Source organism: Myotis nattereri (assembly GCF_964212035.1).
Source record: "Myotis nattereri genome assembly, chromosome: 1".
Classification (NCBI taxonomy): domain Eukaryota; kingdom Metazoa; phylum Chordata; class Mammalia; order Chiroptera; family Vespertilionidae; genus Myotis; species Myotis nattereri.
Genome location: NC_138075.1, coordinates 135,992,798 through 136,019,637, shown reverse-complemented (window position 1 = coordinate 136,019,637; position 26,840 = coordinate 135,992,798). Strand labels below are relative to the sequence as shown.

The following is a 26,840-nucleotide window of genomic DNA, read 5'->3' as shown; positions in this document are numbered from 1 at the left end:
ATAAGATAGGCTTAATGAATGTAAACTGTAAAAATAGATAGAGCTAATATTAAGCAGAACTCTTTTATAAAGAAGACAAATTGCTCTAGAGAGCTTACTTTTCTTGTTTTAAGAAACGATCCCGCCCTTCCACCCCCAACCCCCACCTCTTAGTAAAGTTCTCTTTTGGACAGATGCCAAATGATGGGGAGATACATGAAGCAAAAGTAAAATAACCAGGAATTCGACTGAGAACCTTCTGGGAGGTAGTCATAAAAACAAACAAGCAAACAAACATAACAGCAACAAGAAAACCACAATAAAACCAAAAGCCAAGGCAACTAAAATTGAGTATGTGAAAGACTAGGAAAGCAGATAAACAAGTCAGATGAACTGAATCCTCTCTCCCCTAACCATTTACAGTGAATGTTTTATAATAAGAACTGGTGAATTAATATTTTTTATATCTGGAGTAATCTTATTTCTTTTTCTGATATGCTGGAAAGTAATATTTCGTCGGTGAAATTGATTTTTGCATGTTTAACTTTCACATTAATAGGACAAACACCTTGAATATAATTAAAAATAAGTTATTTTGTCTTCTTCCATTGACTGGTACTAATGCAAATATGGGCTTTAGCTCACAGTTGCTTTCTTGTCTTTTACTGCAAAGCTGAATTGTTGAAATGAATAAAAGCATCCTTTTTTTTTCTTTTTTCCATTACCCTTTATCCTCTCTATGCCCTCTTCTACCGCCATTCACACCCCTCTGAAAAAAAATCAGTTTATCTCTGTAAGTTTTCCTCAACTCAGAACTGATTCTCAATGAGAGGCAGAGAGGGATTAAATAATTTGTCCTAGAAGATATGAGAGAGCCAGTCCTGGAAGTAGGGTATCTGGCTATAAGTAAGGTGATCCTCATTCTGAATCAGGGCATGGATAGAGTATTAATGCAAAGAGTACATTACATAAAATGAAATGCTCACAAAGTAATAGGGATTAGCAACTATACAGAAATTTCCTTTTGGGACTCCCTAAGGTGAAAATATGTATTAAAATATATTTAATTTTTTTAAAGCGGATGATAGGGACTATTGAAACGTGATAGCTATCCATGAATAACACTTTCTTCTTATTCCCCAAGTCACATTTTGAAGCTATTGACAAGAGTGCTCTGCTGTGATAAAGTGCAGGGTTTAAAATGTTTTAGAGAAAACGTTACATGAATTTTGTATTATATCTATAGGTGAAAGGAAAAATGCATTCAATCAAAAGTACTAATGTGTCTAACTCTCCAAACAATCCATTAAGGGGTTCCTCCAGCAAGTCTTGAATGATGCGTTTCTTATTCCCTATCTTATATTAGTACTAAGTGTGTTTTACTCACCACTGCATCTCTGACACGAAGCACAGTGCCTGGCATAACACACTTACTTGAATGCATGGACTTGGGGCTCTAGTTAATTTCTGGTCCTAATGCCCCATTGAATAATTTTCTGAGTAAAACAAATAATTTCTCTTGATCATAATTTTGTCCTCTGTAAAAAAGAGGGCTTTAGTAGGATTGATTTCTTAAGGTTCTTTGTGGCTTAAAAATTTTGATTCTAAAATCTCAAATGGAAAATTTATGTTCACATATGGTGTTTGGTTTTGCTTTCATAATGTTTGTATATAATCTCAACAAATTATTTTCTTCCAGCACAGTGAAGAGTCATTGAGAACTTATTACATGATGGGAAATGAGAAAAAGCAGCCATTGAAGTCTAATGAAGGTAATTCACCAGAAGTATGATGAAGATAATTCACCATGGTGAATAGATGTCATCATGAGCAATGCAAGTATTGTCACCTCAAACATTAGCCAAGAGGTGAATCTTAGGCAGCTGTGGCAAGATTTTTTCCCCTACACCACTGGAAGTTTGCAAGGAAAGCTTATAAAAAATGCTCTTCCATATTTCCAAATAAAGATAATGGAATTGATCTTCTGTAGTATATAGTTTTTGGCAGAGGACTTGAGGGAATCAGTCAGAACCCATACATTCTGCTCTCTAATGTGAGGAGAATTTCCTTATAGAATTTTCTACACTGGCATGACGGGGCTGTTATTTTAAAGTTAAGTTTTCCGAATTCAGTATTCTTGGTATTTTGCAGATAAGCAGGATATATGGTGCCATTAAGTTATAGCCTGTATCAAAAATTGTTTCATGAAAAGACCAATGAGTTTTCTAGGACACATTACCTTTTTTAGAATAGAACAGTTTCCCTAAGTACTATTTCACAGAAGAATGTTAGTTTTCTGGAATATCAGATAGCATTAATAAATAGGTAAGTAAGAATATTAGAATAGATTTGATGGACAGGATTTCATTGTTTGGGAAATGCTGAGTTAAGCAAATACTTTTCTTGGTTGTGAGTCTTCTCAGAGCTTCTAATGTGTCATTATGCTGTGTGGCTCTTTAGTGGTAGGGGTAGAAATTAGTGTCCAGGTTTCCCCAAACATGTTTTAGAAATTCCCTTTTCTCCTTTAGAGTGTTCTATGGAACTTTAGCCTCATGGAACACAGTTTGAATAATTATTTACACATGATGACCGTGTAGAATTTTTCTTGTCAGAAGTTTTAATTTAGGCAAGGCTAAGGCATTTTAAAAACTAAATTTAAAACTAGATTTGATACCAAGAGAAAATAACATTATACTTAGCTATTTAAATGGTGTATTATTTTTAATGAAGTTATATTTTGTATAATTAGTTTAATTATTCACCATAGGTATTTTTATGCCCAGTGCTTATCTGCGATTGCTGTATAAGTATTAATTTATCCTAAGATTTAAATAACCAAATTGATAAATTATGAGTTGGATAGAATCTTAGAATTGCCTAAATTGACATGAGAGTGTTTGTTTTGAAAAATACATTTTTAATTATATAATCGATGACACATACCACATTATAAGTATTGTTATAGTTTATTTTTCCAAACTTTTCCGGGTGTGTAGTATGTTTTGAAGAATATAAAAATAACTATCAAGTTTGTAAAAATTGACACCATGGGAAGAATTGAAAGAAATGATTATTATTTTTTGAAACAATGATGTTTCTAGATTTCTTAAATGATATATCAACCTGTGTTAACTGCAACTTCTCAGGTTTAATGATATTTACAATTAAGATAATACAATAGCAATTGTAGGATTAACAGTTATAATTAACTCGGAATAGATTCTCTGAAGGGTTCAAAGAGCTTTTCATAATAAATTACTAGCCTTTAATCAGCTAATTTAAAGTACTTTTAAGAATGTGACAAGTATGTTTATATCTCATAAAAAATTTAACTTAGGTTAATGAAATGAGTTTGAATAATCCAGATTCACTATACCAAATCAGAGATATGTCTGACATTCTAGTGAAAGCTTTATTTAGAAGGAGTTGAGGAATTCTTTGAGATAACAGGCTTCTGACTGTGCTATCTTGAGTGTTAAAGCCGAGTGGTTTTCCCAGAATCTTGAAGTCTTTTTCAAACTCTTTTATGAATTGTTTGAATTAGAGAAATATAAATAAGTTGTCTTTTTTGAATTTCTTAGTTAAAAAAAAAATGCTGACTTGAATGTTCATAAAACTGAATTTTGCTCGTTGAAATGTTATTTCCCCTTAGGAGGCTAGCCCTGGTCCACCTCCGGGATTCTGTTCCATCCGCTCACACACAGTTATGATAAGGAGAGTGAAGTGTGAGCTAAATAGGGAGGAGGCCTGGGCAAGGTCATTTCTGCCAGAACGCCAGAGATGCTAAGATCTCAAGGGTGCCATATACATAAACAGATGTTACACTAGAGAATTAAAACCGTATACATACATATAGCGAGAGGGAGTAAAAATGAGGGTCCCTATATATGAGGATGTAAAGGGTGAAACTGAAGAGGAAAAAGCAGAGGAAGAAGAAAATGAAGAAGACAAGGTGAGTGTGCGAGCACCTGCCGAAGAAGGTCATTTGTGCCTGGAAGCGGGTGATTAGAAGTTTGTCTCCTTTCCTTTTTCTCTGGACAGGTATTCTGTAAGCCTGTTATTGAAGACCTGAGCATGGAATTGGCCAGAAAATGCACCGAACTCATTAGCGATGTAAGTGGCTTAAGAAATTTTTGTCTCATTTTGCATTGTGTGTCATAGACTGTCATGCCATAGAATCATAGAGCTGGGAAGAAAACCCTGGAACCACCTATTAAAACATGGTTGTTTTCCAGATCATGGAACGGAGTCTAGACATTTTAGGTAATTTCTCCAAGGTCACCCATACAGAGAATTTCTGTGGGAGCAGGACTCTGTGTTCTTAATCCAGAATCCTGTTTCTTATGGATTTTGGTCCTTCTGGCAATAGGAATTTCATTTAAGAAAGTAAACAAAAAAGTTAATACTCTGTACAGTACTTCTTTTGTGTAATCAGTGCTTTATAAAGGTTTCCTAAATTTAATCCCTTAAAGATAATCTATGTAGGGCCGGGGTCGGCAAACTGCAGCTCTCGAGCCACATGTGGTTCTTTGTCCCCTTGAATGTGGCTCTTCCTAAGCCTTAGGAGTACCCTAATTAAGTTAATAACAATATAGCTACCTATAGAGTTTAAGTTTAAAAAATTTGGCTCTCAAAAGAAATTTCAATCATTGGACTGTTGATATTTGGCTCTGTTGACTAATGAGTTTGCCGACAGTGAACTCAAGAATTCAGAGCATATTCCTTTGAGAACCCAAAGTCTTTACAATTTGTAAATATTTAATTTTGGAATGATATGAAGTGTTTTAGAAAAATCTCTACATAAATGAATGATTTTTAAAAAAGCATTTGGGGGCCTTTTGAGGAATATGATGAATACAGTAGTTTTCCAAACCAAAAAAATTTCATATAATATCTATGTGCATATAACGTTGATTTCCAGTTTAGAATTTATGGATAATTGAGCTACATGTTAAGAACCCCAGACTAGATGATAATGATGATAGTAATGAAAAGGAGCATTTTTATTGTGACTTTTTTCATTAACTGGAATCAGTGTATATATTTCAAGGGAATCATAGAATTGTAGAATTCACTCATATTTATATATTTTTACAGTCAATAATTAAACTAAAATTCTAGAGGCACAGGAAAAGTATTGCTCACTAGGGATAAGAATTTAGATGATCCTCATTAAAAAAGTTGTCAGAAAATTGCCTTGTGACAGAAATTAGTCAGAAAGAGCCAAAGGATGGTGGAAAGCATACCCCTTCCCATATACTTGACATGTGACATAATTATTTCTTAGTGCCATTATTTAATAATAGTCATAAGCTACTACATGTGAAAGTTTGTTGTAAACTGTAATAATACCGAAATGAAAATAATATCAGCAATAGTTAAGATTTATTGAATGCTATGTGCTAGGCATTGAAGCCTATGAGGTAGGCTCTGTTGTTTTTCCCATTTTAGAGGTGAGGAAGCAAAGACTCAGGGAGGCTAAGTAACTTTCCTGGGTCACACAGTTAGGCAGTGGGGATTTAAACACAAAGCACTCTCTCTTAGCCACACTGCTGTGTTATCTCTCACTCTAGATTTCCATGCAGTTTTTCTTACCGTTATTATTAATTTTTATACTAATATTAGTAATGGTAACACTACCAGTCCTTTTATTCATTTACTAGAGGCCTGATACATGAAAATTCGTGCAAGAGTAGGCCTTCCTTCCCCCGGCTGCAGGCACCGGCTTCCCTCTGGCTGCTGGCAGGCACCCGGGACCTGGGCTGGCTTCCCTCGGCTCCGGCTTCATTAGGAAGGATGTCCAGAATGACATCCGGCAGATGTCCGGTGTAATTAGCATATTACCCTTTCATTATTACAGATTTTTTAAAGAGGAAGTACTTTTTAAAAAATACGTTTTTATTGATTTGAGAGAGAGAGAGACATCCATATGAAAGAGAAAAATCAATTGATTGCCTCTGCACACATCCCAACTGGGGATCAAACTCAAGACCTGGACATGTGCCCGGACCAGGAATCGAACCAGTGACCTTTTGATGCAACTGAGCCACACCAGTCAGGGCACTACCAATGTTTTTATATGGAGCAGATGAACTTAAATTTGAAGTTATCTCTGTTACATTGTCTGCATGACTAAATGGTTGTCTAAACTGTGTATTTGAGGTTGCATTAATTACAGAACTAAAACAGATATAAAATGGATGAGTTGACACACTGAGTTGGATGGATTTCCAGTCAAGTCTCCATTACGCCTCTGACAGTGCCTATCTGTTAGTGTCCACATTTAACGCAGTACGCCTGTCTTTCCCTAGCCTCAAATTCGATTTAAAGACCAACCTTCAAATCCCTTAGTTTTGTTTTCTAATTCATTATATCCCAAAGGGGAATCGTGTATTTACCTGAGCCTTTTTGTTTGTTTGAAGGAAGTCTGTCTGCAGCCTCTGTCACCAAGAGAATTTGGTGTGTTACTTGCCTGCTCGGTAGAGTACTACATACTGAATGAAGCTTTAAGAAGCAGCCTTACATTCTGTTGATCAAATCACATAGCTAGTGAGCCACAGACCTGGGATTTGAAACAGAGTCCGACTCCCAAGTCATGGCCACCATGATGTCCTTCCTCTCTTGCCCTGTGCGAGGCACTCCATGTACATTATTGTACTCTGTCATTGGTTCGATGAGCCTCAGTTCAGGGCTGGTGCAAGATTGTCTAGCCCAAGACTACCTGGCTAGTTAGGGGTGGGGACAATATTTAGGCTTAGGTCTAGCTAAGTCCAGAGCCACTTGTCAGTCTGCTTCATGGGTTGTTTTACAGGTTTATCTTCATACAGTAGCCTTTCTATATTGCCTTCGTTATTGTCCTGTCTCTCTTTGGACCTCTTCTAGATCTTGAATGTGTTTATTGGGGTGTGATAAGCAGATCTGTGCACAGCAGTCAAATATGGATGGCCTCGGGTTACTAGTGTGGGCAGGGTGGGACGATCTTTCCTTTTGCTCCATGTACCCTTTGTGATGATAGTTAGGGTATCTTGGACTTGGGTTACAGAGAGCTATTAGATCAACCTTTGTAGGACATCTTTCTCAGCCAGTTTCAACCCTAATTTCTGACTGCTTAGGGCTCATCAACTTTTCATAGTCGTTTGAATGATTTTCACCTTGCTGGGAAAGACTGTCATGTGTAGCTGTCTGCCCTCTGGCATGGCCCTTGGTGAGCTTCCCCATTTCAGCTCCTTTAGTTTGACATTTCATGCTCCCTGAGAGCTTGGGGTCACCAGCAGACCTGCAGACTTGCTGTATCATGTCCTTGCCAGATAATTTATTAATATAGTAAATCAGATTGGTCTAGAGAAGCCCTGGGAGGCCTGCACTGTTTAGAATTCTCCATTTTCCAGATCAGGCGGCTTCACCCTGAGGATCAGAATGAGGCATTTTTCAAGTTTTCTTTGCCCTCCCTAGTGTCTGCTTTGCACTTTCCCTGCCCATGTTGTGGGGATTTCTTCTGCATAACTCACTTCCCAACCTAGAAGACAGCACCTGGCCTCTGAGACAGCCTCTTCTCTTCTTCTGTTAACCAAGTCACGCTTCTCATTTAGCCCTCTCTGTTATTCAGCCTGTTGGTCAACTGTCTACTCAATCCCTGGAATAAATCAAACCTGTTGACTAGGTTGAGCAGTCAGAAGCATGGATCTAGAGGCCTTTTGTCACGTGGACTTAAAAATATTAGGGTAAAGGTGAGCCTTTGTATGTTTCTTATAAATGAGGCATAAAGTCTCTGCAGGGCAAGTGTGGCCACATCCGCATGAAGCCTCTGTCTCAGTGTTTTGGTTGAACCCTTTTCAGGGTGATAATCTACAATGCAGCAGAAAGAGCAGTTTCCAGGCAAATGAGCTTTGTGGGTTGTGGGCAAGTCCTTTCAATGCTGAAAACATTAGATGCGTGGCTTCCCCTCCAGAGAAAGCTCTGAATGTATTTAGAGAACCGAGAGAGCAGCCTTGGCTGGGAGCACCCGTTACAAATAGCAATGGAGCCCTGGTTCTTTCCTCCAGGGTTTCCTGCATTTAGCAATATGGCTCCATTTGTGAAAAGACTTTCTAGGTACTTTTGTTAAGAATGCTTGTAAACGGAAATATCCTCAAACGTTTCTACATCTGTCATCCCCTTTCAGCCATTAGCTAATCTCACACTAAAATGAAAGAAACTGGGAGAGGAGGAGGGAGCACTATTGATGTAATTTAACTCTCATTGTGGCTGAGAGATGGTGGGACTAATGGGTGAGGTCAAAGCAGAAAGTGAATATTTTGGTCATCTTAATGATCATTAAATCATCAACTTTCCCTTTTTTTCTCAGTCAGAACGTAACTTGGATGCTGTATTGGTTATGAGTACAGAAAGTTGCAAGTAACAGGAAAACCCTGGCCAGAGGTTTAACAAATGGGTATTTATTTTTTTTACATGTGAAGCCTGGAGGTGGGGGGGGGAGGTCCAGTTTTGGCATATTTGATGCTATTAGTTTCTCAGATTCCTTTTCTTCTGCTGCTCTGTCAAAATTAGCATGGTGGCTTCAGGTCTTATTGTGACACCATTGGTGTTGCTGTGTCCCTGTGACTAGGGAAGGAAAAAGGTGGAAGGGTTATGTGGCAAAGGGCTATGCCAGCAAGTCCCTCCCTTTACACCAGAAACACCAGAACACTGCTGGGAAGACTCCACTAATGTCTTGAACCAGAGCTGGGCACCTGGCCTTTCCAGGACAATCACTAGCCAAGGGGACTGAGGAAACCCTGCCTGGTTTAGAGCAATTTGTACTCTGCGGCTGGGGAAGAGGTCTGGCTACTCTCATAAATACATTTGGGCTCTGTTATTAAGAAAGACAGGGGTTGGACAGCCAATCCACCTAAGAGATAGAGCCATGCTTGTCTCAGGAATATATACATGGTTGTATTAGGAAATGGCTGTCTGCTCAGTGATTGTTATTTTGCTAAGAGTTTGTGTCCCTCATTGGTGCATTTTCATCTGTCTTCTCCTTGAATAGGAAGACTACTAATATGTGACTTTTTTATATAAAAATTTAAGACAATATGATCTTGCTATTCATCTATAATAATAAAAGTGTAATATGCTAATTAGACTGACGGCTGAACGACCTTCTGTATGACCTTCCGGATGAATCTAGGGCTGTGAGGGCTGAGCCCCTTGCATGAATTTCATGCATTGGGCCTCTAGTATTATATAATTCATTAGAAATTAGAAGTGTGTGTGTGTGTGTGTGTGTGTGTGTGTGTGTATCTTTTAAATAAAGGACAAAGTAAGGAATGGAGACCACACTTAATTCTGAACTATTTGCCTGCATAGCAAGGGAAGTAAGTACTTCACCCTTATCCCTGCTGCCTTCCTGAACATTCTGCTCAGGCCAGAGCTTATCAGGAAGCCCGTGGCCCTCACACATACCACTGCAGAGAAGAATGTGGATGTGAGAGGGAAAGATGGTGGTGGAAGATAAAAATAATGAGGCAGACTTAAGCCTAATGACAGGTTATTTTCTCTCACACTTATTATATAACAGGGGTACTTTCCCCCCTCTCCCTATGATCAAAATAGCCTGCTATTTATCATACTGCCTTTAACGGTTTAATTACTAGTGATTGAGGAGGGTGATTTGCAGAGACCTAAAATTATGGCTAATCTCTGAGAAGAAGAAAAAAAGTAATTTAGTGCTCAGATAAGATAAATATGTTCTAATGTTGATTTCATGAATAAAGCAAATGTTTAATGTGGTAGGCGTATAATATCTAAAAGTCACAGCAGTGAAATACGGTATTTTGAAATAACATTGCTTAGAATGTTCATATCTGGTTACAGTCGAATAATGCCCTTCCAATCAGGTTTGCATGTGGTAAAATCCCTATGTAATGTTTGTGTGTAACATCAGTATCAGTCATGTCCTTTAAGGAACAGGGAGTATATAGAATTAAACTTTACTTTTAGGCTATAATTAAGAAGACCATGGGACCTTTTTTTCAGCCTAAGTATTTATAGTCTTGGGTAGATAAACATGACTTTATTACAGGGTGATATAACTTTTAGCAAATACCTTCGTCCTCTCAACTAGTCGTAAATTTTGCCTCCCCAGTTTTCAGATTGGGCTGCAGTTAGTGTGATAGTGGGATTACATTTTAGGTCCTTCTCCATAATTCCTAACTTTTTGGGGGGCTCGTGTGTCCATGCAGGGTCTTTCCTCAGAATAGCAATTCTGGCCTCTGTCCAAGAAAAAAAAGGAGTGACTCATTTTACTAGTGAGTACAAGTGGAGAAATGAGCATGCTCAGCAAAGCCTCTCTGATCTTTTCCTTGCTCATCTGCTTATTCACAGCAAGGGGGCGTTCTGGAATAATCTCCGCCATGTGGCAAACTTTGTGGGCAGGTTCTATTTTTGTTGAGGAAGGGGTGGAGGATGGGAGGCTTATGGTGCTCATAAATTGGATAACTTTGAGTGGAATTAATTAGTAACAGGAAACCCATGGTGACCATAATTGAAGTCCCTTCCTCTAATCCAGTGGGTCTAGGTAATGATGCTAATATAATACTAATCTTCATTTGTTTAATTTCTGCCTCTCCTTCTTAAATGGTTTCATCTGTCCTGATGACTCCTTGTTTTAAACCTAGAGGTAGGCAGCTATATTTCTGTTTGACCCTAGGCTTCACTGATAAGGTCAGTGGCTTAAAAGTAACAAACTGGGCAGCAGGAATCATCATCATTGTGGGTTCAACACACGTGGTCCTTGACAATAACTGGACCCTTGTTCATCTAAAGAAAAGGCTTCCTTTATTATGCCCATCATTTTGCAGTTCTGTTCTGGATACCAGTTTATTTGACTTGACTTATTTTGAGCATCATTCCACATTTAAGTATTTACTGCAGAAAATGGACTTTCTCATGTTAATTCTTCTGTTCGGCACCAGAGCACTGAAATTGTTTTTTTTTTGTCTCCCTCTTATGTGAATTATTCTGTCTTTTAGATCCATTATAGAGAAGAGTATAAAAAATCTAAGGACAAGTGTACATTTGTGACTGACACTCCGATGCTGAACCATGTAAAAAATATTGGTGCTTTTATTTCTGAGGTAAGGGATCAAAACCTGGCAAAAATGGCTTGCATTTTCTTTTCATATTTATATAGATAAAAGTCTGTGCATTGAAGTTGAAGAATAATATTTTCAAAAGCACCACTGAATGTTGGTAATATATAATTTTGTAATTCTATGCACTATCAATTAACTCTTGTAAATTGACATATTTTACTGGCTGTGGTTGATGTGTTTTATTATGTGTCTGTGTTTTGACTCCAAACCTTTCTTATTTATATAGAATTATTATTTTCTTTTTAAAAAATATTTTTGTTGATTTCAGAGAGGAAGGAGTTCTTGATGTTCTTAGTTATTCATTTTCCTGAAGGAGTTAACTGTAGAGCAAAGCCATGAACGTGGGCATTCTGTTGTGTTACTTTGAACCTAATCTTCCCAAGAGGAATTGGTGAATGAATGTTTCTCTTTAAGCGTAGTGACTGAGATCACTTAGAACAGTGAAGACCGGAGGTGTGAGCGAAGAAAAAGCAAACAGACTCCTCCCCCTCATCTTGGTAGGAGGGTAAGAAGATTTGAGTAAAGGAGCTCTGTTCTTTGCATTCAGGTTCTATAGAATTTGTTTTTAAAAATATATATTGATTTCAGAGAGGAAAGGAGAGGGAGAGAGAGAGAGAAACATCAATGATGAGAGAGTCATTGATTGGCTGCCTCTTGCATGCCCCCTAGTGGGGGTTGAACCCACAACCTGGGCATGTGCCCTTGACTGGAATCAAACCCAGGACCTTCCAGTCCACAGGCCGACCCTCCAGCCACTGAGGGCTGCATTTAGGTTCTAGACAGGAGGACATAACAACTTGTATCTTCTGGAGCAACTCAAATGTCTCATTGCTCTCCAGTTTTTCTTCGCTGATCAAACAGATGAAACTCTATATAAACACAAATAGATTTACGTTTAGAAATGCACATGGGTTTACATAGGCATTTTTTTCTTGCGTGTCTGGTTTAAAGCATTCTCCATGGTAAACTGTATTTGTCTTTCTTAAAAAGATGTTTATCAGGTCCAGGATTAAAATGCTCTTCAGATTTTTATATTCTGTTTCTGAAGAAAGTTTCTTTTTATTCACTTTTAATATTCACAGTAAAAAAGAGGAATGTTTACTTATTTGTTTTATATTTTCCCTCCCTAGGCAAAATACAAAGGTACCACTAAGGCGGACCTCTCGAATTCTCTCTATAAGCAGATGCCAGCCACAATTGACAGTGTCTTCGCAAGGGAAGTCACACAGCTTCAGAGTAAGGTGTGCTTTCCCTAAACTGTTACATAATTATGTAGGTAAAACAAATAACCTAATATAAATTATTTAGCATTTTAAAAAGTTGTTTATCTTGAGTACCACATTTATATATAAAAAAGGCTGAGCAACCGGCCTATTGGCCAACTGGCTGGTAGCTATGACATGCATTGACCGCCAAGGGGCAGACGCTCAATGCAGGAGTTGCCAGGCCACAGCAACTTTGCAGAGCACCCTCTCGCACTCCGGGAGCCCTCAAGGGATGTCGGACTGCCGGTTTTGGCCTGATCCCGGCAGGCCAGGCCGAGGGACCCCAACTGCCAGAGGGATCCCGCTCACTCCACAGACGCCCTACGAGCCTGGTGCCACCCCAGGTGCGGCCGGCTGGGGAGGGAACATGGGAGCTTGGCTCTAGGGCAGTGATGGCAAACCTATGACATGCGTGTCACCTCATTTTTTTGGTTGATTTTTCTTTGTTAAATGGCATTTAAATATATAAAATAAATATCAAAAATATAAGTCTTTGTTTTACTATGGTTGCAAATATCAAAAAATTTCTATATGTGACACGGCACCAGAGTTAAGTTAGGGTTTTTCAAAATGCTGACACTCCGAGCTCAAAAGGTTCGCCATCACTGTTCTGGGGTGTGTCTGGTCCGTCTCGCCCAATCCAGCCCTGCTGGCCACCTTTTAATTAATTTACTTTTAATGTGCATGAATCTGTGAACCGGACCTCTAGTCCTATATAATAAAAGCCTAAAATGCAAATAGTCCCCTCAATCGGGAGTTCGACTGCTCGCTATGACGTGTGCTGACCACCAGGGAGCAGTGTGGAACATGGTGGGCGTCTGCGACAGGCTGCTGGCAGCAGGCAGTAGTGGAGGTGCTGCCGGCACCTATGGTCCCTGATGAGAGTGGGACCATGGCGGGATGGTGGAGCAGGTGAGCTAGCAGTGCCAGCCCAAGGCGACCAGTGACAGTGGCAGGGGGTGGGGCTGCCGCCTGGCTCCCAGGTGCTGAGCGGGGGACGTGGGGACCCAGGGCCTAGAGGTCAGCTGGGACCTGCCCTTCCACACCAGACACTCGAGCTTCAATTGCCAGCCAGGCCTAGGGGCCGCACCCATGCATGAATTCCATGCACCGGGCCTCTAGTCCTATATAATAAAAGCATAGTATGTAAATTTTCCCCTTGACTGGGAGTTATCCAGGAGTTCAACCAAGGGGTGGGGCCGGCCAGCGGAAGGGAGAGAGGCCCAGGCAGCGGCAGCTGGCAGCTGCTAGGGACCCTACCAGTTCACGAATTTTGTGCAGTGAGCCTCTAGTATTGAATAAAACATGAAAGTTTCATTGTGTTTTTTATTTAGAATACCTCAGGCTACCAGAAAGAGCCTCCATCAGGTGGAAGTGGCCATTTTGGTGATGGCCCATTGCAGATGAGCTTAAGAACTGTCAACGTGTAAACTCATGTTGAATTCACAGGTGTTTAGGAGTAATTTTCCCTTTATAATACATCAACACATAAGGAATACTTAATCCATTTAATGTGTTGTATTTCTTAAGACAGAATTTATAAATAGAGTATTTCACCTCTTTCTCACTCATTGTTTTGTGTTTTTCATAGCACAATCTGGTTATTTTTACTTTATTAATCTGTTATTTGGTTCCTTAAGTGATATGAGAGCAGGGACCTCATCTGTCTTGTTTCCTGCTCCACCTCTGTGCTTAGAACAGTTTCTGGCACATAGGAAATGCTCAGTAAATACTTGTAAAATTGATTTTTATTCAGTTTGTTGATTTTCTTTCCAAGGAAATGTTTTGTTTTACATAATTTATATTTTTCATGCTACATTTTAGGTTAAAAATAATAGTAGACACATAGACGTGCTGACTATATGTCAGATACTGTTCTATGCATTTCATAGATATTTATATCATTTAATCCTCACAAGCACTCTATGAGATATTCCCATTTTGGAGATGTGAAAACTGAAGCACAGAGAAGTTAAGTAATTTGCCCTAGGTTATGCAGTCAATAAATGGCCGAGCTAGAGAATGAACATGGGTTGTCTGGCTCCAGAGTCTCATTTCTTAACCACACACTCTACCACCTCTTTCTTACCATCTCTACTCCTCTTTTTCTTATTAAACAAATTTACTTCTTTTTAAAAAAAATATATTTTTTATTGATTTCAGAGAGGAAGGGAGAGGGAATCTCAATGATGAGAGAGATTTATTGATCAGCTGCCTCCTGCATGATCCATTGAGCCCACAACCTGGACCAGGAAAGGAACCATGACCTCCTGGCTCATAGGTCAACACTCAACCACTGAGCCACGCTGGCTGGGCTAAACAAGTTTACTTTTTTCTCTGGAATCTTTTAAGTAGAGGATACCTAGATAACTTTTAAATAGTCTGAAAATAGATTACTCTTGAAAAATTCTGAGCATAGTTATCCTCTGCATAACCTCTTTAAGTCCTTCATTATTACAAAGTTAAATGTCCACTGTGTACCCAACTTGGCAGTAAGCTAATCTCAGCTGTGCAACACGAGGCTAAAAATATATCATGTTAAAGTTTCACACGGCTGACTGTGACTAATATGCCCTCTTTTTTCTTTTTCTTTTTTTTTTTTTTGCTGCCCATATCTAGTCACCTAACCACTTGCTGATAATATGGACTACTTTAAAAAGCAAATAATTATAACACAGCACTTATGTGACAAGTAGTACTTAATAAAGAAGGAAAAGAAAAAAAATTATTTTTTTATACTTACTTGAGAAGGTAACATTTTTCAAATATACATCTTTATTACTTAGGCAATGTACAACTTTTCTCATCTTTTATAGCATCAGTAGATCTATAGTACACAAATATGTGCAACACAGAACTTAAAAAATAATCCATGTTGTATATTTAGGAATCCGGCGTGTGTGCTTTTTCAAGAATAGTTCATCACGTCCTTGGCTAATATGTGTTATCCTGCAGTAGAGCATGCACCCTGGGAAAGATAGGTTTGTGCTCTTAAGGAGCAACACTGCCCAGTGTTGTAATTAGTCCCTGAACTTGTTGATAAGGAAAAACATAGACCTTGAATAAGGTATCTAGTTCAAAGATTTTTATGTAATTATAATAACATTTCTTTAGTCTTACATACATCAATGTTACTACTTTTAAATTGCAGTCCTCAAAGCTAACCTGGTAATAAGACAGTCAAGAAAGTGAAATGATTTGACAGTGTCTGCAAAAACAAAACAAAACAAAAAAACCCTAACCTTTTACTATGTCCAAATAGTGTAAATTAGAGTATTAGCCAAATTTGAAATTTAATGGCATTCTGGGTTCTAATGAAAAATCTAAACTTTTTTTATATATATATTTTATTGATTTTTTACAGAGAGGAAGGGAGAGAGATAGAGAGTCAGAAACATCGATGAGAGAGAAACATCGATCAGCTGCCTCCTGCACACCCCCTACTGGGGATGTGCCCGAAACCCAGGTACATGCCCTTGACCGGAATCGAACCGGGGACCTTTCAGTCCGCAGGCCGACGCTCTATCCACTGAGCCAAACTGGTTTTGGCAAAATCTAAACTTTTGATACTGGAACAAAATAGTATCTTAAAACCAAACTAGAGTGATAAAGTGAAGTTAGCTAGATTAATATTCCTTATAGAAAATGACTAATAGAAAGATGTGCCTTTAAAAAAAGAGAGAGATGTGGAGATTTTAGGAAGCCATTTTATTATATACTAGAGACTCAATGAATGAAATTCATGCACAGGTAGGGCCCTTAGGCCTGGCCAGCGATCAAGGCCGATCGGGGCCTTCTGGCTGCTGGCTGGGGCCTCCCTTTTCTGGCTTCCAGCTGCTGGCTGCCGGCTGGGGCCTTCCTTCGTTCCATGCCTCCCCCTGTTGATCAGCACACGTCATAGCGAGTGATCAAACTCCAGGTCTCCTGGTTGAACTCCTGCGGGGACACTTTGCATATTAGCCTTTTATATATATACATTCATCATTAAAAATGTTATAAACACAGATCATAAAAGAAAGCTTCTGGAAATGGATGGATTGGGGCATAAAGCAGTGAAATCCTTCTCTCCAGGGCTGTTTCAGGCAGAGGCTAAGTCATCCCTTATCACAGAAGTAATACAGGCTACTCAGGCATCTGTTCCAGGGGGTTTATGAGAGCCTGTTTTTGTCTATAGTGGCCACAAGGTCCTGTTTCAGGACCATCAGAGATATCTGTGCTATCAATTAGAAGAACATATACCTATGTAATAGTTATAAAATATGTTAGAAATGTATGCACATCTTATATATGTATATATGAGATATAAAGATATACTATGTGATCAAATAAGTAAGATAAATATACACATACTGGAGGTCCGGTGCATGAAATTCCTGCACAGGTAGGGTCCCTAGGCTTAGCCAGTGAACAGGGTCAATGTATGGGTGACCGGCAGGGTGATCTGGGTCCCTGCTCGAACCTGCCCTGGCTGGCCTGGCACTGCCAGCTCACCACCCCTCCCCCACCCCACCCCCTGCCGCCACTGGTTGGGGCCTGGAGGCTGCTGGGGCAGCTCCTGTGTTGAGCGTCTGCCCCCTGGTGGTCAATGTGCGTCACAGCAACCAGTCATTCCACTGGCTGTTCTGCTGTTCAGTCGATTTGCATATTAGGGTTTTATATAGATAGATTACTTATATAAGCATCTCTCTCTCTATATATATATAAAAGGCTAAGTGACTGACCATCCATCTGTCCATCATCTGTCCATCCGACCAGTACATATGACATGTACTGGCAATTTAAAAATAAATGTTGACTCATACATGTGCGATACATATAAAGCTCTTGCCGGCGCCTATTGGAGGTGTGTTTCGATCTGTCATTGTCGATTGTGAATTTGGTTGACATTTCTATTATAGAGAAAAGGCAAATAGCAATATTAAAATATTTATTCTAATTAATTTCCTTTCAATGTGCACAAATCCACGCACTGGGTCACTAGTTTATATATAAAGTATGTAAGACTATCGCAAGTATCCTCCATGAGGTAGGTGTCCGTAAGTACCACAGCCATCTTAATTCCCAGGGTATGAAGGAAACAAGTGCTAATCTAGGGAAATGCCACACAATAATGACAAATCCTAGGAAATCAAATTCATCAGGAAATTTATTAGCTTGATATAATTTTCCATTAGCTATTTTAAAGATGAACATTAATATGATAAATGAAAGTTCAGCCACCTCCAAGTTGATCTAATTTTAATTCTGAAGTGGTGCTTAGTAGCAGCTATACATGAAATGAAATGACTGTTTTAATGCTGCAAGTAGAAAATTACATGGCTCTTTTTAACAAAGAGTGCTTTTTAAAACCATGTTTGATGACTCACCATTTCTATGGTAATCCACAAAATGATCAACTGTATTGGTTATGTTTATAAAGTCCCAAGTGTAATAGTCAGTCTAAGATGCAACATAAACCAGGCATCTAGCAAAAAGAAGACAGGCACATACTAGCTCTTTTTATTTAAGTAGAAGAAACATATTTCATAGAAGTTTTCTTTTCCTGGCTTAATAGACTTAGCCCCTCATTAACTTCCCCTTCCCCCACCCCGAGATATAATATAGAATATAATGGAGTTAAGATAATAGACTTTCTCAACCCGGATGAAAGTTCTTAATGGGATTCCTGTTTAACATAATTAATTGGTGAAAAATGTAAAGATATGTTTACCAGAGTTAGACATCCTGATGGATTAAGTCACTGGACAGGCTCTGACAAGATGAATGATCCCTGGGCTGAGGTGAGGTGCTGCATGTGAGCCCTAATAATCAACCAGAGATGTAGGATTGGATGTGGGGACAGGGCTGGGTGGGACTGAACAAGACTTAAGGGTGTTGACAGGAATCTCAACACAGCCATCAAAAGGAAACAGTGTCATCTATGGCTGCATTAAGCACATACAGCACATGAGAGATGGTAGTCTGGATTAAGTTGAATAATTCTAATGAGGGTAGGTCTGGAACATGTGGGCACCTTAAGAAAGAGATGGATACACTGGAATTTGGGCTGAGGAGAGGGGTTCAGTGCTTCAGTGCATGCAGACAGTCTGGAAGAAGGGAAGTCATTGACAGCTATGTTGCCCTCTTTAAAGTTCTGCCTTGTGAACTAGACTCCACCTGTATGGCCAAATAGATGCGGCTATGGGCAGGTAGAGTTAAATTTCATTGACAAAAGAAATTTTTATCACAGCTTTCAAAATTTAGAGGCTGTGATGCCCCAGATTGAGTTCTCTCTTATTAGTTATCAAGAAAAACTCAGTAGAGGAAGCAGAGACGGTATTTAAACACTGATAGTTGTTCTTTTTTTTGTGTGTGGTTATAGTTGATGATTTTATTTTTTAAATATTTAATTATTACTTTAATCCTCTAGACAAGTATGTTATCTAAGTCAAATGGGTGATTGATTCTGTTTATTAAAGACTATGAGGAGTTTAAGTTCATGAGAATATTTAATTTATTCATTCACTAAACATTTATTTCCTTTCTACTCTTTGTCATTCACTGTGATTGGCACAGGATATTAAAACATGTGTACGATACAGGCATAGCTCTCAGGGAAATCATATGGGTAAAAAAATTTTCCCTAAGTTTAACTTTAATTCTTTTTCATTGAAAATTAGATTTTGTTTTGTTCTTGATTAACACTGTTTTAATCTTTCTTTTTAAGGCTACTTTATTCTCTTGGGCTAAGTAATTGTAATTCCATTTAATATTTTTTATTATTAAACCTTTGATAAATATTTAATATTAACTTTGGAATAATTTATTCCTGGTTTATTCTCATTCATTCAGTTATTCATTTCATTTTTTATTCACTTGAGCAAATATTTATTATTGTCTACTTTGTGCTAGACAGTATTTGGGGGTTCTGAGCCTTCAGTGAACCAGACATTTATGTTCTAGTAAGAGCAGACAGAAAAGAAATGACATAAAGGAAACACAGTAACTAAAAATTCTGAAGGAAATAAATAGGATAATGGAATAGGCTAAGAGTAAGGGGATAATTTGTTTGCTGTCATCTAGATCTTTAATTTCTAACTCTTCTGTCAAGTTTGATTGCTTCTGAAGTAATCACACTCATGCCTTCTCAGTACAGAACAAAGTTAACTTGGTGGTGATGGATACGTTGGTATGATGCTTCTTTCTCTAACGGAGGACTGGGCTTGACATATCTGAGATTTTTTGCTTGCATTCTATTTTCTCCCACAGGTTAAGGCATTTAAATATTATAGCTGGGCCTTCATCAAATCATAACAATTAATTAAAAAATGAAAAATTCACTTTTAAATATCTGATCATTTCCCTCACTTTGTCAGTTGCTTTCCCAAGACTCAGACCTTGAACATTTAGAACCCTAACCGCTCTTGGGTGTGGGAGATTTCCCACAATCGTAGCTGAGATTTAAACTGGATGAACACCAAAGTTGGGATTTCAGCCTATGGTCAACGACTTTTGAAATAAGCGACAAAGATTTAGAATTAGGAGCCTAAATTGAAACACTAAAATGAAAATGTTATGTATATTATCTTGTTATAGAGACTCAGGCAAATTTGACCAACAGTTGTGATATTCAAATATACAAAATCCTAGCAAAACTCTGAAATTTAACAGGTAAAAACTTAATGCACTTCTAAATGAGAGTAATGGTTTATTGTGTGTGTGTGTGTGTTTTTTTAAAGATCGCCTACAAGCAGAAACATGATGCTGCCAGAGGACTCTCAGATTACACCCATATGAAGGAGCCACCTGAGATCAAACATGCCATGGAGGTCAATAAACACCAGAGTAATGTAAGGAAGCCACTCCCCACGACTTTCTGGAAAATTGTGGTTGACCCACCGTGAGGCTAATGGATATTTTGTTGAAATTTAAATATTATGACACTCCCTTTAAAAAAATGACTTTAAATTTTCTTTTCTTTTTATCTCTCTATGTTCAGTAAGAAAGATATCTGAATTATTCCATTAACAGTTATTAAAACTTCCTGGAATGCCTTTAAAATGCCAGGCACTTGCAGGCATTGGAAACTCTTCTTTGAACAAGACACACATGGATCCTTTGGACCTATTGGGTTATTAGAATTTTTAGAAATTCCTTGACTTGAGGACAAAGCCCCCATGGTTTCCTGCCTAGGATTGCAGAAGAATTGGGAGAAAGAAAGAGTGCTGCAAATCAGTGGTCCCGGGAAGACTCATTCACAGATGCTAGCGAGATTGTCCCCCACTCCGGTTTCTTTTGGAATGCTTGTGGGGGCAGCGTGTCAAACTAAAGACCCACAGAGAATAGGAAATCAATAGATGCCTAATGGCTGGCTTAGAAGCAGAAGCTGAGAGGGAGGAAGTGAGTCTATAGAAAACGAATCTCTCTTGGTTTTAAGTCAGGAGGTACATCAAAGCTTTCACGCGTTTGCTCAGTTGCCACCACTCTCATGGTGGCCTGGAAGAAATATTTCTTCCTGAAATCTCAGGGAAAGCTTATTTATCTCCCCATCATGAATTTTCTGCTTTCTAGAAGGAATATAAAAATTATTTGCCAGGTTCTTTATTGGTTAGAATCAGTTAAGATAAAGCGTCTGTCCTAGTTGGGTCAAGAAACTCCCTTTTGTCAAAAATACCTGAAACATCTTTGTCATCTCACACAGGGTCTGTCCCACCACTTAATTCTCTTACTAAAGGTGCTTTGCAGATCTGAGCTCCCAGAGCCCCAGCTGTGCAGAGTGTCTCTTTGCAGGATGGCAGCAGTTTTCTGATATTAAATTGCAGTAGGTCAATGCTTAAGTAAAAACTGAGTGAGGTTTTACGTTTTAATCCAAATGTATAAACAGATGCCAACACCAAAGCACTTTTCCTTGATGGTTTGAGATTGATAAGAGATGAAGAAGCTGCATGTCTGTTATTACCAGCAAGGTCATTTTAAGGGGATGCTTTATAAGAACAGTTTGCTTACAGAATGACTATAATAATCATAATAACTACCTCTTAGCCAGCACTGCTGTGTAGCAGAGCTGTGCCAAGACTTTGATCATGGCCAGTTCTCACAAAACCCCTGTACCGGTTCCCATTTTGTAGATGAGAAAAATGAGACTAAAGAATCAAAGCCCTGGGTTTGCTCTTTCTGTTAGGCCTGCTGCCTCCCTCTTAAAGGTCACTAGTTATTGGTCAAGATTTTAAATGAAGTTTTTAAAATGGGCACCAAATAGGTTGTCATCAGAATTCAGATTAGCAGCTCCAGTGCACTGCAGGAAAGAAGAAGGTGGTGGTGGTGGGTTGGGGAGGGGGCCTTACTGCAAGGATCCTCAGGAGGCCCTTCTAACTCTATAATTCAATGAAATTCAAATACGGAAGTTCCTTATCATAGAACTGGGGTTATTATTTTAAGTCTGCCTTTTCTTTTCAAAGGTCTTTGATTGAGGGGTTGAGGGAACAGAGTATAAAGCCCTTTTCTCCGTTCAATACTGTGTACTTATGGGAGAAGCGTGTATTTACTTACACTCCTCTGCCTAACCAGCTCAACCTTTACATGCAAAGTTTGTACATATAATAGGATTTAGAAAGTGTTTAAGACTATTTACTCAGATTTAAAGTGAGAAGGATATTTGTGTTCTGTCTGTGAAGTAGTTGCTATTCCTCTAGAGTCAAGGCACTTAGAATAATACACTTGTTGTCCTTGCAATATGAAATTTAAACGCAGGTCTGGAAAGCCGCAAGGAGAGCAAGTACAGCTACCTTGTGGTTCAGCTGGTGAGGCCACCGAATCACCACTAGAGACAACCCTGCCTCCTTCAGTCTAATGATGCCCATTGGCAGAGAATTTACTAATAGAATTACCCTTCATTACGTGGTCTGTGACTTCGCACTAAGCCTATAAATCACTTGATTTAATTTAAAATCAAATGTGTTGCCACATGTGCAACTAATTAACCTAGAAACAATGCAAGTCTGCATTTTTGCTTACCTTTTTTTATGTTTCCATCCAAATCAAGTCGGTGTTTGAGTAGCTGTTAGAGAGACACAAGAAACTGGGACAACGATAGTACAATGTTTTTAACTTCTGCCTTCTTTCCAATCAGACCTTTTACTATAATATTTATCCATGGTTCACAGGGAACACTTTTTGTTTCAGAACCTTTCTCTCCTTCTGCCTCTAGAGATGTAGATGTGTGTAAGCAGAAGAGGATGGGGAGAGGATTCTGTGGGACCGGCCAACTAAATTTTCCCCTCTGAATAACTGAGCGTTCCAAGGAGAAGAGCATTTGGGTGCAGTTAATCTCCTTTGTCACCCCCAGAATCAGTGATCATGAAACAAGGAAAACATATTTCTCACTATCCTCCACTGCAGCATACAATTGACAGGGAATCTGGAGTCAAATCAGAGCTAAAATGCTTGCTTTGCCACTTGCTTGCATGACCTTGGACAAGTTACTAACATCTCCAACTCCCAATTTTCTCATCTTAAAATCGGGGCAATGATCTTTATCTCATTAGGGCTGCAAGTATTAAATGAGATGATATATGTGAAGGGCTCTGCGGAAGAGCCACTCCATAAAATGTTAGTCCTAGTCAGTCCCCCTCCAGTTTTCAAGGGTGATTTAGGAATTTACAGTGCTATCACAGTTAACTCAAAACAATCTAAAGAAGTAAGACTACATTGAAGTCCAAATCCATATAAAATTTATACTAAGGAGCATTTAGGTCAGAAGGGCATATCCAAAAACTTCCCGAACCCTTATTGCTGATAAGATAATAAAAAAATGATTTAAAAGAGGCAATCTAAATCCTTTTGTATCTTCAGGGATGTACCCCTGCCAAATTTTTCTAATGTAATTAGAGAAACTGGAGGTTTCTATTCTGTTGCTTTTCCCTAAAGATGGGCTTGTAATGAAAACCCCAGTAACATTATTAGTTCTCATCAATCTTACCAGAGACAAAAACTCCAATAGTTCTGAAGTAAGGCAAACAAATTTTAAGCTGCCATTTTAAGTTTTATAAGGAATGTGGTCTGTATAGACTTGTCATGAAATTGGAGTGGTAAACTTTTCCAAAGCACCATATTGGTAATCAATTCAGTGTGCATTAGAAAGACGTATTCAGCCGGGGAAGCAAGAGACTTAATGTTCCTTTCAAGAATGATATATGTAGTTTCTTAATGTTAATAAAAACTTATCAGTAGACAAAACTTCTATTTCATCAGAAAATGAAAAAAAACTTAAAGAAAAATCAGGAAAAACGATGCTAGGGAAACATTTCCGGCTTTATGTGGTTCCTTGATGTGACTTACAATAATAGTGCTTTAGGACTTAGCATCAAACTAGGTGTATTAGTATTTTGTTCATCTCTAAGACAGAATAGTTAGTATTATCTGTTCTGCCTTCTTCACAGGATTGTGGTGATGATAAAATAACCATGACTAAGAAAACTTAGTCAACTTTAAAATGTTCTTATAAACTGACAATAATAATAATAATGGTAAAGTGTTCTAGATACAACTCCATATGTTACTTCCTATTTTAGAAGATTGAAAACTTTTCTTATTTTCCTATTTAATATCAGATCCTCCATTTACTTATACTTAAAAGGTTTACATTATCTTATAAAAATATTTATATAATTTAATAATTTTTTAAGTACAGTATGCCCAGGCAGAAATAAGCCTAGACTTTCCAGTGTGTGTGCCCCTTTGGTGATACCTGGAGAGTTTTTCTAATGTGAGAATTTATAATGATGATACAGGTATTTTTTGATAATGACAACTTGTGTTCCACAAAATTAAAAAATACATATCCTCTCTAGTTTCTTCTCACTTAGAATCATGTTAACCTTCACCAGAGTAGCAAAGAGATGAATGTTTCTGGGCCAGTTGCATTTGGTGTCTGTCAGTCTGTCTGCTCACCCTGCCCTCAGCCCCAGCAAGTGTCTTTCTGTGGCTCCCATCTTGGCTGACATTCCTCAGCGCTCAATGTTCACATCTCCAAGTGCTTGAACTTTACTGTAAGGACAGTTTTGGTGGAGGTTTTGCTTTCCTCTAGTTTATTAGCTCACCTTTTATGGAATCTCAAATGACTGTTGTCTAAATATGAAAAGCTTGCTGCTAAGTCACTGGGAATTCTTTGTCTGCCCACGTGTCTGGCTTTACATGGAAAATAGAGGCATCTATTTCACTTCTGTTTTCAAAATCTAATGAGACTCTTATTGGCCAAATCTAACCCAGGACGATACAAGGATTTGATGAGTTAATGTGTGTAAAAGATTTAGAACAGTGCCTGGCACATTGGACATTCTGTATGAACAGGAAACATGCAAAAGCTGTGGCCTTATGAAACAGAACTAGAAAGCTTGCAAGGAGAGAACAAACTGAGGTTCTAAGACAAAGTGAGATTAAAAAAGAAGCTGCCCTGGCTGGTGTGACTGAGTGATAGAGCTTTGGCTTGGGCACCAAAGCGTCGAGGGTTCCATTCCCAGTCAAGGGCATATACCTAGTATATGCAGGTTTGTGCCCCAGATAGGGTGCATGCAGGAGGCAACCAGTGGATGTGTCTCTCTCACATTGATGTTTCTCTCTCTCTCTCTCCCCCTCCCTCCCTTTTGCTCTCTCTGAAAAGCAATGGGAAATATATCAAGGATTAAGAACAACAACAAAAAGTTGAGTAGGAAAGTGAACATCGTGAGATAAGGAAGAAATTCAACAATAGATTTTAATGGAATTAAAATCCTTATTGGAGGCAATAAAGAGCAGATTTGACACTGTAGATGACGTAAAGGCTGTTAGTTAGCAGTTCCTAGATTCTGTGAGAAAAATCCATCTTAAGTTAGTGCATATAAAAACAAGAATATATTGGTTTGCATAACTGGAAAAGTCATGCTACTTTCAGACTTGGCTGGATCCAGAGGCTCCACAGTGTGACCAGGACTCTCCTTCTCTCCCAGCCTCTTGACTCTGCTGGCTTCTGTGACTTCACTTCCAGACAGACTGTTTAAATGGTCTCAAGATGAGAGCTGGTGTTCTTAAAATTAAATCAACTTTGCAGCAGGTAATTCCAGAGGAAAGGACAGCAGCTCTATCTCTCCTAGCCTCAGATCCTTCAAATGATTCTGGCCCTGCTTGGTTTATGTCTGCTTTCTTATTAATCATTAGAGACCCAGTGCACGAAATTCATGCACTGGTAGGGTCCCTAGTGGCTGCCGGCTGCCAGCTGGAGCCTTCCTCCCTTTCCCTGGCTGGCCCCGCCCCCTGATCGAACTCTAGGATGAACTCCTGGTTGAGGGGACAATTTGCATACAACACTTTTATTATATAGGATGATTTCCAAAGGGATGGGATAGCTGATTGGATAGCCTGTCACACGAAAGTAGGCTGTATTTGATAGCTCCACCAAATCACATGGAGTGAGGGTGGGGCAGTTCCCAATTTAAAAAAATAAATGCTAGGCAGATAAAACAAAAACAAAAACGCGTTTACTACAAAGGAATACCTTAGGATAATGACCCGTGTTGTCATACCACCTATGTTTATACATCCTTCCAGCTAGTGGAAACCAGGAACTTGCTGCTCATCTTCAGCCCTCATTCCTGCGGACTCTCGCCAAGCAGCGATATTCTGGAAGATTTGACTAGTGACCAGGCTCCTGTGGCCTTTCCTGTGTGGCTCTGTGGTGTCCGCTTGTTTGAATTTGCAGCTCACGTCAATCTTAATATTTGTTTTGAGTCACATATGCTGGCCTCTAATTTGCAATTTACATGGATGATGGGACCCTATTCAGAGTCCTGCTCCTGTGTCTTTGTGCCGATCACCTCTCTTCACTCCATCATTAGGCTGAACAGCATATAATTAGGTAACTCATGTACAGCTTAGATTTCTGAAAGGTTGCAGCTCTTTACAAAAAGTAAGGGTTTCCATTTTACTCTCATTCTTTTCTAAACAAAAAGACATTCCCTCCCTATGGTTTTGCTATGAATGTAGTAACATGGAAACAGCTAGCCTTTGTAGGTAAGTAATGATTTTGGCTTCTTTTCACCTGAGAGTTGGTTTTTGTTTACACAGCTTGTGTTTAACTCAGTGCAGGCTGAGGTGATTGGCTATCATTTGTGGGTGAGTGTGGTGCTTTTTGAAACCAATAAAATTGGATTATTTTAAATCCCTAAAGATTTAAAGCCCATCCAACAAAATAACTCAATTTTCAGCTTATGTTTTTATGTTTCTTTTGGTACCTGTATGCACAAAACCTGCCTGAAATTACTTGTTAAGGTAATCCTATGAAAATGGGAATACTGAAGAAAACAGATTCTTGCTGAAATTATGCTAACTGTATTTAAGCTGTTCACTTGTCAGACAAGTTCATGAGTATAAACATAGTTGAAAAACTAGTCTTGATGGTGAGGCACACACAAGGTCTTAAAAATATAAATGGTGCCCTAGCTGGTTTGGCTCA

At 38.7% G+C, this 26,840-nt stretch overlaps 1 protein-coding gene across 2 annotated transcripts in view; it reads left to right on the top strand.

Moving 5' to 3' along the window:
• NEBL (nebulette) overlaps positions 1-26,840 on the top strand; it is a 372,828-nt gene that overhangs the window by 261,330 nt on the left and 84,658 nt on the right. The window contains exons 1-5 of one of the 2 annotated variants that reach the window (XM_081103925.1): positions 2,540-3,931; positions 4,021-4,092; positions 10,989-11,093; positions 12,242-12,352; positions 20,095-20,205. The exons of the other annotated variant lie outside the window; for it this stretch is intronic. Coding sequence (XP_080960051.1) covers positions 3,851-3,931; positions 4,021-4,092; positions 10,989-11,093; positions 12,242-12,352; positions 20,095-20,205 — 480 coding nt within the window. The 5' untranslated portion in view covers positions 2,540-3,850. Of the gene's footprint in view, positions 1-2,539; positions 3,932-4,020; positions 4,093-10,988; positions 11,094-12,241; positions 12,353-20,094; positions 20,206-26,840 lie in introns of those variants that run through there. 2 annotated transcript variants of the gene reach the window in all.